This window comes from Carcharodon carcharias, chromosome 1, assembly GCF_017639515.1.
Source record: "Carcharodon carcharias isolate sCarCar2 chromosome 1, sCarCar2.pri, whole genome shotgun sequence".
NCBI lineage: Eukaryota > Metazoa > Chordata > Chondrichthyes > Lamniformes > Lamnidae > Carcharodon > Carcharodon carcharias.
This window is the reverse complement of record NC_054467.1, coordinates 71,375,626-71,387,917: the sequence shown is the minus strand read 5'-3', so window position 1 is coordinate 71,387,917 and position 12,292 is coordinate 71,375,626. Positions and strand designations below refer to the sequence as shown.

The following is a 12,292-nucleotide window of genomic DNA, read 5'->3' as shown; positions in this document are numbered from 1 at the left end:
GAGAAAAATATTGCAGGGTTCCAGGAAAAGGGCTTAACTGAGCTGCTCTTGCTGCGGTGGCATGGACACAACTGGTCAAATGGCCTCTTCCTGTGCTGTAACTATTCTATACGATTTATATCAATGACTTAGATGAGGGGAGTGAAGACATGGTAGCTAACTTTGCAGATAACACAAAGATAGGTAGGAAAGTATATTGTGAAGGGGACATGGGGAGGTTGCAGATGGATATAGATAGATTGAGTGAGTGGGCAAAGATCTGGAAAATGGAGTTTAATGTGGGAAAATGTTCACTTTGGCAGGAAGAACAAAAAAGCAGAGTACTACTTAAATGGGGAACAGTTGCATAATTGAGAAGTGCAGAGGGATCTAGGTGTTCCGGTACGAGTCACAAAAAGTTAGTATGCAGGTACAGCAAGTAATTAAGAAGGCTAATGGAATGCTGTCCTTTATTACCAGAGGGATTGAACATAAAAGTAAGGGTGTTATGCTTCAGTTATACAGGACATTAGTGAGACTGCACCTCGAATAGTGTGCGGTTTTGGTCTCCTTATTTAAGGATGGATGTAAATGCTTTGGAGGTGGTTCAAAGGTGGTTTTACTAGATTGATACCTGGAATGAATGAGTTGTCTTGTGAGGAAAGGTTGGACAGACTGGGCTTGTTTCCACTGGAGTTTAGAAGAGCGAGGGGTGATTTGATTTAAGTATACAAGATCCTGAACAGCCTTAACAAGGTGGACGTAAAAAGGATGTTTCTTCTTGTGGGTGAATCCAGAACTAGGAGGCGCTGTTTTAAACTTAGGGGTCGCCCTTTTAGAACAGAGATGAGAAGAATTTTTTTCTCTGAGAGTTGTGTGACTTTGGAATTCTCTGCCTCAGAAGGTGGTGGAGGCGGGATCATTGAATATTTTTAAGGCAGAAATAAATAGATTCTCATTAGGCAAGGGAATCAAAGGTTATTAGGGTTAGATGGGAATGTGGAAATTGAAACACAAGGTCAGCCATGATCTTATTGAATGGCAGAGCAGGCTCGAGGGGCCGAATGTTGAATTTGTTGGTGTTTTTCAATGTTGACGTTGTTGAATTTGTTGGTTTTTTCAATGTTAGGGTTTGTTGTTGAATTTGTTGTTGTTTTTCAATGCTGAGGTTGTTGTTGAATTTGTTGTTGTTTTTCAATGTTGGGGTTGTTGTTGAATATGTTGGTGTTATTCAATGTTGCGGTTGTTGTTTAATTTGTTCCTGTTCCTATTTCTTATATTATGTTCTTATGATTCCTTAATGCTTTGAAAGTTGGTTGGATTTTCACTAAAAGTTTATTTTTTTGCTGCATTTTCTTACTGCATTAATTTTTGTGACAAAGGACAGAATTCCAGTATTGCAAGACTTTACTTCCACAATAATTTTTCTGCTGTGGGCTTGCTTGCAATTGCAAAGTAATTTGGAGCAAAGTGCTCAGATGAAATTCCAATCATGTTCCAGGATTAAGATGAGGGAAATGAGTTTACATGGGATAAGGACAGATGCAACTACACCAGAAGCATGACGCCAACACTATTCTTACACTTGCATTTAAGGCTACCACAGAGCTATGTATCCCCTCCAAGGTTAATCTGTACACTATTGCTGTCAGAGACACAGCTTATCTTACAGCATTTTTGCTATCAAATCTTCAAAAACCAACACAGGTGATATGTGTCAAATTATCCAGTCTGTTTTTAACAGATGCCTTAAGCAAGTGACTGATGCAATTTTGCAAAAGGCAACACCTCATAGTTTTCCCTGTGGAAAGTAGGCAACAATGGACATGGCACAGGATTTCTAACCAAGCGGCAGAGTTCCCAAGAGCACCTTGTATGATAGATGACACTCATTAAGTCTCGGGGCTCAATTTATTAATGCTCAGTGGGCGCATGACCACAGATGAAGCTAGACTGGTTAGATGGCTGGTAGAGACAAGCTGTAAGTCCAGAGGTAACTTCCATTCCCATTCTCTTTTCCTTTGAGAATTTTCTGATCCTTTGAATATAAATATGAGGCATATGCCTCAACTGGAATTACTATGGAGCAAACTACTGCTATGCTAAAGGAAGGATTCTCCTGTCTGGAACTGTTCAGACCAGCACCTACTGAATACCCTATCAAAAACTATCAATATCTACAGCATGTTGCACAATTGCACCATATAAAAGAACTCAACCTGTAGCAAGCCTTCCAAAGGCGTTTTCATTAAATGGGAGATGTTCACCCACCTTCTCTAGAGATTGTTTTTAAAAATTTTAAGTAGTAATTTTTCCAGCAGAAAGCAAATGATCCTTTTGTCTTTAAAACTTGGACAAAATCCCCACACAGCCTTTGCCAGCAAGCAGCAGCCCTTTAACAGCTATTCAATTGCCTAATTTCCTGCTCCAGCTAATGGTGTTACTTGGGGTTGATTCCCTGTGCTCTTTTTATTCCAGCAGCGATCATTCCGAAATGAAAAGGCCTACCCAAATTGAGCAAGTCCGGGCACATCCCATCCCCAATCACCAAAGTGGGAGAATCTGATCCACTGGATGTCACAGTAGCAATTTTGATACATCAAAGAAAGAATTTCAGTAATGAGTAAACAATTAAGAAATATACAGCCATAGGTTTATCCTAAAGCTTTAATATAGCTTGCACAAGCTTATTCAAGCAATTGGCAGTCTTCACATAGTACATTATGCACCAACCTGAATATTTTGGATGTGTGGAAAAAGTACGAGTTTGTCATCTGAGTATGGTTGATCACCCATCACCACTTGGGTACTGGAAATTCCAACACCAAATATCTTTTTTTTAAAAAAGGAAAAGAAAAGTGACAATTTAGTAATGCACTAAATGCCAACACACAATTATAATGTGTGACTTCCCTTCATTCAGATTACTCTACTTCTTCATTTAGAAAAACTCATGCATTTTGATTATTTGATTAATCTGTTTGCCAGGGTTTATAAAATCTGCAGATACATTCATTAAATTTTAAACAAAGCAAGAGGTTTTCTAAGAGATCAATTTAAAAATAGTTACAGAAATTAAACTTACTGGTGAGCCAAGTCCGTGCATTCAATAATTTGAAGTGTGTTTGAGGTAATCAATATAGTTTTCTCTTTCCTTCCCTTCTTGTAGATTGGCTATTTAAATGAGCAGTAGTTTGATGTGATATCAAATAAACTAACCCCTTCCCCCAGCCCAATTTCATCCCCTATCCTCCTCCCCCGCCGCCCCCCCACCCCCCCAACACACACACACACACACACACACACACACACACACACACACACACACACACACACACACACACACACACACACACACACACACACACACACACACACACACACACAATCTCATGCAGGGTACAATTCCTTTAACAGCAGTACTCTAGCATATCCAGTAAAGTGGCCACTCTTTACACGCCAACTTCAATGGTAAATAAATATTCCACTATGGAATACCACAATTTCAACTGTATATCTCAACATCAGTTAAACCCAATCATCTGAATGTAAAATTATGGAATTAAAGCACAGGTGAGGCCAGTCGGCCCATTGCTTCTGCAAAAGCAATTTAGCTAGTCCCAGTCCTCCGCTCTTTTTTCATGCAACACTTCAAATTTTCTCTCTTCAGGTGCTTATCCAATTCCATTTTGAAAGCAACAATTCAATCTGTCTCAAACCACCCTTTCAGGCAGGACATTCCAGATCCTAACCACTTGCTGTGTTCAAATGTTTTTCCTCATATCGCCTTTGGTTCTTTTGCCATTCATTTTAAATCTGTCATCTTCTGGTTCTTGGCCCTTTCTCCAATAGGAACAGTTTTTCCCTATCCACTCTGTCGAGACCCCTCATGATTTTCAGCAGCTCTATCAAATTTCCTCTCAACCTTCTCTTCTCTTTATTCCACCCACATGACTGAGGTGCCTTATCCCAGGAACCATTCTCATAAATATTTTCTCTCTAAAGCCTTCAAATCCTTCTGAACGCATGGCACCCAGAATTGAATGCAACACTCCAGCTGAGGTCAAGCTAGTGTTTTAAAAAGGTTCATTATAATTTCCTTGCTTTTGTAATCCATGTTTCTATAAGACCAGAATTCTATACGCCTTTTTAAACCTTTCTCAACCTTCCCTGCCACCTTCAAAGATTTGTCCACATATTCCCTCATGTGTCTCTGTTCCTGCACCCCCTTTAGATTTGAACCCCTTCTTTATATTACCTCTCCTCATTCTTCCTACCAAAATGCATCACTTCACACTCCTCTGCATTAAATTTCATCTGCCACATATCTGCCCATTGCACCACCTATGCCCTATTGAGGTGCTCTACGCCTCTATTTCTAAAACCCAGAATCCTACATTTTTTAATTGCTTTCTCAACCTGCCCTGCTATATGTGCGTATAAAACCCCCAGGATCTCTTTGTTCCTGTATCCCCTTTAGAAATGTACCCTTGTTTTATATTGCTTCTCATTTTCCCCATCAAATTGTACCACTTCACACTTTTCTGCATTAACTTTCATCTGCCACATCTCTGCCCATTCTCCTTGAGGTCCATCACTATCCTCCTCAGTTCACAATATTTCCAAATCTTTGTCATCTGCAAAATTTGAAATTGTGCCCTGTTCACCCAAGTTTACGTCATTAATATATATCATGAAAAGCAGTGATCCTAAGTACCAACATCAGGGAAGTCCCATTTTATACCTTCCTGCAGTCTGAAAAACAACCTCTCACCATGAGAAAGATGATTGTAAAAGTAATGACTGAATCTTAATTCATGTTGTAATTTGTGAACTGGTATAATCAGACAGACTATGTTTTCATGTATGTGTTAATGTATAATCAAATGTATATGCATCTGTGTAAGAAGGTGTAGTTTCAGCCGAAACTGTTATTCTGTCAGTTTGGTATCCACTCTGCTACTGCCACTTTGTTGGCTAGTCTATTATGTGGCACTTTATCAAAACACCTTTTGGAAACCATTTGGATCACATCAACTGCATTACCCTCATCAAAAAACTCAATCAAAGCAGTTAAACAGGATTTCCCTTTAGCAGATCTGTGCTGGCTTTCCTTAATAAATCTACAATTCTCCAAATGAATGCACATTTTGCCCAGATTATAATTCCTAACAGCTTTCCCACCACCAAGGTTAAACTCACTGGCCTGTGGTAGCAGGGTTGATCCTTACACCCTTTTTGAAACATGGCTGTAACATTTGCAATTCTCCAGTCCTCTTGGCACCAGCCCTGTATCTAAGGAGGACTGGAAGATTATGGCCAGTCCCTCTGCAATTTCCACCCTTACTTCACTCAGCATCCACAGATGCATCCTATCAGTCCTGATGACTTATCAAAGTACAGCCAGCCTTTCTAATATTTCCGCTCTATCAATTTTCATCCCCTCCAGTATCATAACCACCTACTCCTTCACAGTGACTCTGGCAGCATCTTCTTTCTTGGAAAAGTCAGATGCAAAGTTCTCATTTTGTACCTCAGCCATTGACTCTGCCTCAATGCATACATCACCTTTTTGGTCCCTAATCGGTCCTACCCTCTCCTCTTACGGCATTTTTCCTATTTATATGCTTGTAAAAGACTTCTGGATTTGCTTTGACGTTAGTTACCACTCTCTTCTCATACTCTCTCTTTGCCGCTCCTATTTTCTTTATACTTCCCCTCTGAACTTTCTATAGTCAACATGGATCTCATCAGTATTACCAGCCTGCTATCTGACATACGCAACCTTTTTCTGCTTCATCTTACTCTCTATCTCTTTTGTCATTCAGGGTCTCTGGCTTTGTTTTTACAGCCTCTCCCTCTTGTGGGAACGCACCTTGACTGTACCCAACCCATATCCTCTTTTAAAGGAAGCCTTTAAGTTCTGTTATAGATTTAGTTCTCAGCTTTTCATTCCAAATTACATTGGACAGATCTGTTCTCAAGTCAATGAAACTGGCCCTTCCCCAATTAAGCATTTTTACTGTAGATTGCCCCTTGTCTTTTTCTATAGCTAATTTAAACTTTATGATACTATGATCCCTTTCCCCTAAATTTTCCCCTACTAACACTTGACCTATCTCATTCTCCAGAACCAGATCCAGCAAATGCCTCCTTTCTCCTCAGGCCAGGAACATACTGGTCAAGAAAATTCTCCTAAACACACTTCAGAAACTCCTCTTCCTATCTGTCATTTACACTAGTATCCCAAGTCATATTAGGATAATTCATTATCAATATCACCAATTATCAATACTCTATGGCTCTTGCACCTCTGTAATTACCTTGCAAATTTGTTCCTCTATCTCTTTCCCGCTAGCTGGTGATGCATATATTACAATCAGTAGTGTAATGGCACCCCTATTGCTTGACTCTAACCAAACTGATTCTGTCCTTGACTCCTCTAGGATACCCTTTCTCTCCAGCACGGTATTAGTCTCCTTATTCAATACTGCCTCTTTTCTTTCCTTCCCTACTTTACCTGAACACCTTATATCCAGGAATATTGAGTAGCCAGTCCTGCTGTTTTTTTGAGCCAGGCCTCAGTTAATGCCAGAACATCATATTTCCATATATTTACCCCTGCAGCTCACAAATCTTACCACACTTCATGTCATTACATGCACTGTAAATCTAAATTAGATCCTTCTTCGTCTGACCCCACATAATACTTTACTATTTCTTACTCTTGTGCTATCAGACTCTGCCAATCCTTTGTGCACCTTGTTTCTCCTTTCTAATGCTACATCCAGGTTCCCATCCACTGCAAAATTAGTTCAAATCCTCCATCTATTCTATTAATATTAAAGTGTAATTAAGACAAGCATATGCAACTACGTGTTATGTACGCAATCTTCAATTTATCAATGAGTTCAACAAATACAAAAACCAGTACAGAACACAAGTGACGGAGAAGAGGAGAAAGAACAAAAGGACGTGAGCAACTGAGAGTCTAAATGACCAGATTTGGCGAACAACTGCCAAGAGATATGAGTGACAAAAGGCATGAAACCTAAACGACATAACCAACAGACTTGTGTATCAACTTCATTAGGAACTGAAGTAAAGTGAAGTAAACTACTTGATTACGTTTCATTTCATTGCCTTTCTCCACAATAAAAATACACTTTAAAGCACAGTACAAATGGTGCATACTTTGTTCTGTATTATGACACTGCACAATATAGTACAGCAGATACACCTGTGACTCTTGTGTGCACTTTGCAAAGGGATTTTCAGAGAGTGCTATAGAATTAAGTCTATATACTAACCTGATAGGAAAGGGTCCCATGGGTAGAAGTGTTTATAAATAAAGAATTTTGCATGTTGCCCTCTTCTGTGGGTAGGAAGATAACTCTAAATAGAATGTTTCCTCCTGCTGGAATTACCTGGAGGGTAAAAAACACAATGTTAAGTTCTCTTGAAGATAATTACAGTCTATATATATGTCTCCTTCGCACATTAACACTTGATACATAGATTAAACACTGATGTGGTTGTGCCATACTTGCAGCTATTAAAAATGTTATTAATGCAGCAAAATGAAATTTCAATAATATCTTGCAATTTATGTTATACTTGATCCAAACAATTTTCTCCCTGAGCTACTATCAATAGCAGACAACTTGAGGAAGAGGTTTTTCCCAAAGATTTTAAAGGACAATTCAACTTATTTTCCAACAATGGAGCTGCTCAATATGACATTTTCCCAAAAGGTTGTTTAGGATCACAAACGCAGCACAACATGTAAAGTTCCACAATTATAAAACAGTTTTATTGTGTTGAACCCTAAAATAATGGTCTGTTCAGTGCTTGGTTCTACCGTCTTGAGACGTCTGGCATTTCAGGAAGTAATTATGGTTAGGTTTTCCTTTGCTGCAGAACTGTGGCTAAGTTTCTTTGCACCAATTCTGCAGTGCTGAGGAAGTTGTGTCACAATTACATTTTCACCAATGTGAATATTGGACTATCATAATAAAAGCTGACAATGTCGTCCAAAGAAAAAGTTCTCAGAGCATTAAAGGATCTGCAACGGCAATGTTACAGACATTTAAATTCTTGTGGTTTTCTGAGAATGCCAGTTTTTTCTAAAACACAAGAATTTTATTCATTAAGTGCAACAAATGTAAATTTTACACACTTTTTGTATAACCAAAAAATAAATCAACTCACATATAAACCACAATTTCACCTTAGTGATTTTTTGATATTAAAAACTGCAGTCAAACAAGTTACTAAAAGTGAGCAGTTCCTTGAAACCATTGCACATAACTCTCTTCAATATGCCTTCATCATTCTGAAAATCTGGAACCAGTTTTAACTTCACTAGACTTGTTTTGGTCAATCAACAGTTCATGAATGAATGAACATTGTCAATATCGATTTTATTTCTTGCAGATACCAGCAAAAGTTACAAGGGTACCGCTATTTGCTTAAGCTGACTGTCAGCAGGCTTGTGAATACTTACCATGTTATCTACAGGAGGTACATGGAAATGTCTACTCAACGTAAACACTGAAACCAATATGACTGGCAACTCCCAGCTTGGATTCTGTATAAAAAACTCTTTAACCTTTGGCTGCCCCACTGGCCTGGAGACAAGAGAAGAAAAAGTAAAACAAGGAACTGATTAAAGTTAGGTTTTTTTGGTCTCATATACAGCAAGAAAGTGCAAGTAATGGAACCAAATACACATCAAAACATTACTCTACTGGCTGGTACATTTCTCTACAACAGTGACTACACTTCACAATTAGTTCATTTCATGTAAAGCTCTTTGGGATGCTATGAGCTCATGAAGGCACTATTTCAATGCAAGCTGTAGGCTGCTGGAAACTATCAATGAACTGATCAGCTTGGCAGAGAAGTGGCGAATGGAATTTAATCGGGAGAAGTGTGCACATTTGGGGAAGGAAAACACAAAGGGAATGCACAATAAATGGTAGGATGGAGGGAAGGGGACCTTGGAATCTATGTCCTCATATCCCTGAAGGTAGTAGGGCAGGCAGAGAAGGTGGTTATGAAGACATTTGCGATACTCTCCTTTATTAGCCCAGGCCTAGAGTTTAGGAACAGGGAGGGTATGCTACAACTATATAAAACATTAGCTTGGCCACAGCTGGAGTACTGCATAAAGTTCTGGTCGCCAAATTACAGAAAGGAGGTGATTGCACTGGAGGGGCTATGACCAAATTTATGAGGATAATGTCAAGAATGGGAATTTTAGCTATGAAGAGATTGCTTGGACTGGAAATACTCAGCTGGTCTGGCAGCTTCTGTGGTGAGAGAAACAGAGTTAACATTTCAGGTTGATGACATTTCATCAGAAACTGAAAAATAAAAGGCAGAAAATGTGTTAGGCACCCGTTACAGAACCCACCCCATTTTCATTCTACTGATATGAGCGGAATGAAAATCAGGCATTTTCTGCAACAGGCACATGATTTACTTCACCAGGTTACCCAGCCAGGCAAGTGAAGTTGAAAGTTTTCCAAAACCGCAACCCCCCCAATGTCATAAAAGGCCTGTTGCATGACGTACATAATTACATTTTGTCACACTTCAATATTTAGATGGATGATCTGAAACAATCCTAAGAGTTGTTACAAAAATCAGATAAAATAGCAGTCTAATGGTTTTCAATTCCTACAGCACAGATAAGACTGACGTTCAATACAGTACATTTCACATCCTTGGAATGTCCCAAAGCATTTCTGAAGCGTAATCACTCCTGTATTGCTGGCAAACACAGAATCCAATTTGTGCACAAAGTCCCAAAAACAGCAATGACATAAATAATTAGATAATCTGATTTAGGTACTGCATTGGGGATAAATGTCAGCAAGAACACTCCATAGTGCCATGGGATATTTTTACATCCATCTGAGCAGGCTGGGTCTTAACATTTAATCCAAAACAGCATTCTTCCAAGACTGCAGAACTCCCTTAATATTGCACTGTGGGAAAAAAAGCCCCCAACAGATAACATATTCAGATCTTCAACCCAAGGGCTTGAAATAGTAGTTAATATTTTGTGCAAGCTAAATCAATGTACCTGTATAATAAACATTACTGTTTTGCAATTTGTCATCTGAATTTGAAGTAGAATGCATTTTGCTTTACTGGATGTCTTTAGGGTGAACCATTTTGATCAGCCACAGAAACATTCAACAATGTTGGTGAGTTTTTTAAAAAATTAAAAACAGGGAGAGTATGATTTGATATAATTCTTCACTTAATGCAGGCCACACATATGACAATGCAGCAATGCAAACAAAATGAAAAACTGTTCCAAAGGCTCTGAAAATTGTTAAGTTATTGACATCTGTCCATCTCAGGAGATGATGGAATGTGCCCAGGGAGTATATCACTTGTGTATTGAACATCGTCTGCTGTGGCTCTGAAGGCCGATTCATTAATTGCAGTCCCTCCCACAGCTAGCACAGATGAATAGCGTTGGCCCAACGTTAACTGATATGTTTTTCTTCTGGTGAGTCATTTTCCATCTACTGATCATTTCTTTTCTCCTCTGCTTTTTCCACAGCCTTCCTGGCTGCTCATCTCCATGTACTCTGGTCAGCAGCGAGGGCTTCCCATGCATCAGCTCCAATCCTGGACTTGAAATCTTGGTTGCGGACATCCTTGTATCACAGACGTGGGCTCATGCCAACAGCAAGCTCGCCACAGAGCATGTCTTTGGGATGCAGCCGTATCCAACTGACTCACATGATCCAGCCAACAGGGTCACTCGAGTGCAAACATACTTAGGGTCCCTTCAAGCTGGTATACTTCCATATTCGGCATTCTGTCTTCCCAGGAGATGCGCAATATTCATTTGAGGCAGCAGAGGTGGAAGCTGTTCAACTGCTTTTCTTAACTTGCCTAAGTTATTCATGCATCACCACTGCAAAAGGAGGATGCTGAGAGCACAACAGCCAAGTACACATGGAGCTTTCTATTTTCATTTAGTTTGCTGTTAATCCACACTCTATGGGCAGGATTTTGCCTCCATCGGGGGGGGAAGTTGAAGTGTGGGCGGGCGGAGGGGTGCCTCCAATCAGCGCCCCCGATTGGGGGCGCACTGTCATTTTACGTGGGCGGGCCAATTAAGGGCCAGCCCAGTGTGACATTCGCACAGAAGCGCTATGCGCTCCCTCTGCGGGTGTGGGGGAATCCCTATACTGTCACGAGTTGGGACATGTCCATAATTTTAAAAAAATACTTTAATTAAATTTTTTAAAACCTACATAAAATCTCATCCTACCCGTGGATGAGGTTTCATGCTTTTGCTAATTCCCGCCAGGGCTCCTGGCCTGCCCACCAACCTTAAGGTTGGACATGCAGGTCCATTAATTAATTTAATGACTCTGTCAATGGCCTCAATAGGCCATTGACAGGTTGGTGGGCGCACAACTGATTCTGCTGAGCCCCCGCCTACCTGAAAATTGAAATGGGGCTGGGTGATGTTGGGAGTTCCGCCCTATGTCACCGCACGTCATTTTACGTGTCGGCAAGCGGGCCCTGCCCCCCCACTCGCCAATGGGAAAATCATGCCCTATTTCTCAACTTTGACATGACAGCTGCGGCATTGGCAATCCTGGTGCTGAATTTCAGCATCTAGGGACTGGTTGCTGGTAACTACTGATCCAAGGCATGTCGATGGCCTCCAGAGTGAAGTTGTCAATGTTGATGGAAGGGGGAATCACTACATCCTGCCCCATAACTTTGGTCTTCCTGACACTGATAGTCAGTCCCAACACCTCACAAGCTCGGGTGAACCAATATACAAGCTGTTGCAAGTGAGCTTCAGTATGGGATACCAGTTGACTCCTAATGCAAGTGTAGCATTGCTCAGCAGAAAAGGCTGGGGGGGGTCAACTTATATGCCAAGTATAGGGGGGTCATCTTATATGCTGGTTCAATTTATATGCTGCCATCTGTAGTATCTATATCCCTTTGCAAACTCTTTGTATCCTTTTCACAATTTGCTTTACTGCTTATCTCTGTATTGTCAAATTTAGCTCCAATACAGTCAGTCCCTTCATCCAAATCATTAATATAGGTTGAAAATAGTCAAAAAATGGGGTTGTCTTATACATGAGGTGGATTTATAAACCATGATCAATGGTATTTCTATTTGTGCTATCAATTCATACATATTATAATGAATAAAGAGCTTTTAATTCTGTCTTTTTACAAATTTTCCCTACTTTAACCTTGTTTGCTGGTGCACCCATATGTTCCTACACTGTGCCATCCTGTAACACTCTGGTTA

At 40.0% G+C, this 12,292-nt stretch overlaps 1 protein-coding gene across 2 annotated transcripts in view; it reads right to left on the bottom strand.

Annotated features, from left to right (window-relative positions):
- The window catches only part of tmem131l (transmembrane 131 like), a 177,923-nt gene that overhangs the window by 88,504 nt on the left and 77,127 nt on the right, over nucleotides 1-12,292 (bottom strand). For both annotated transcript variants that reach the window (XM_041193310.1, XM_041193320.1), the window contains exons 5-7: nucleotides 8,486-8,609; nucleotides 7,290-7,406; nucleotides 2,713-2,811 (exon numbers count right to left, since the gene is read on the bottom strand). In XM_041193310.1, coding sequence (XP_041049244.1) covers nucleotides 2,713-2,811; nucleotides 7,290-7,406; nucleotides 8,486-8,609 — 340 coding nt within the window. The remainder of the gene's footprint in view (nucleotides 1-2,712; nucleotides 2,812-7,289; nucleotides 7,407-8,485; nucleotides 8,610-12,292) is intronic.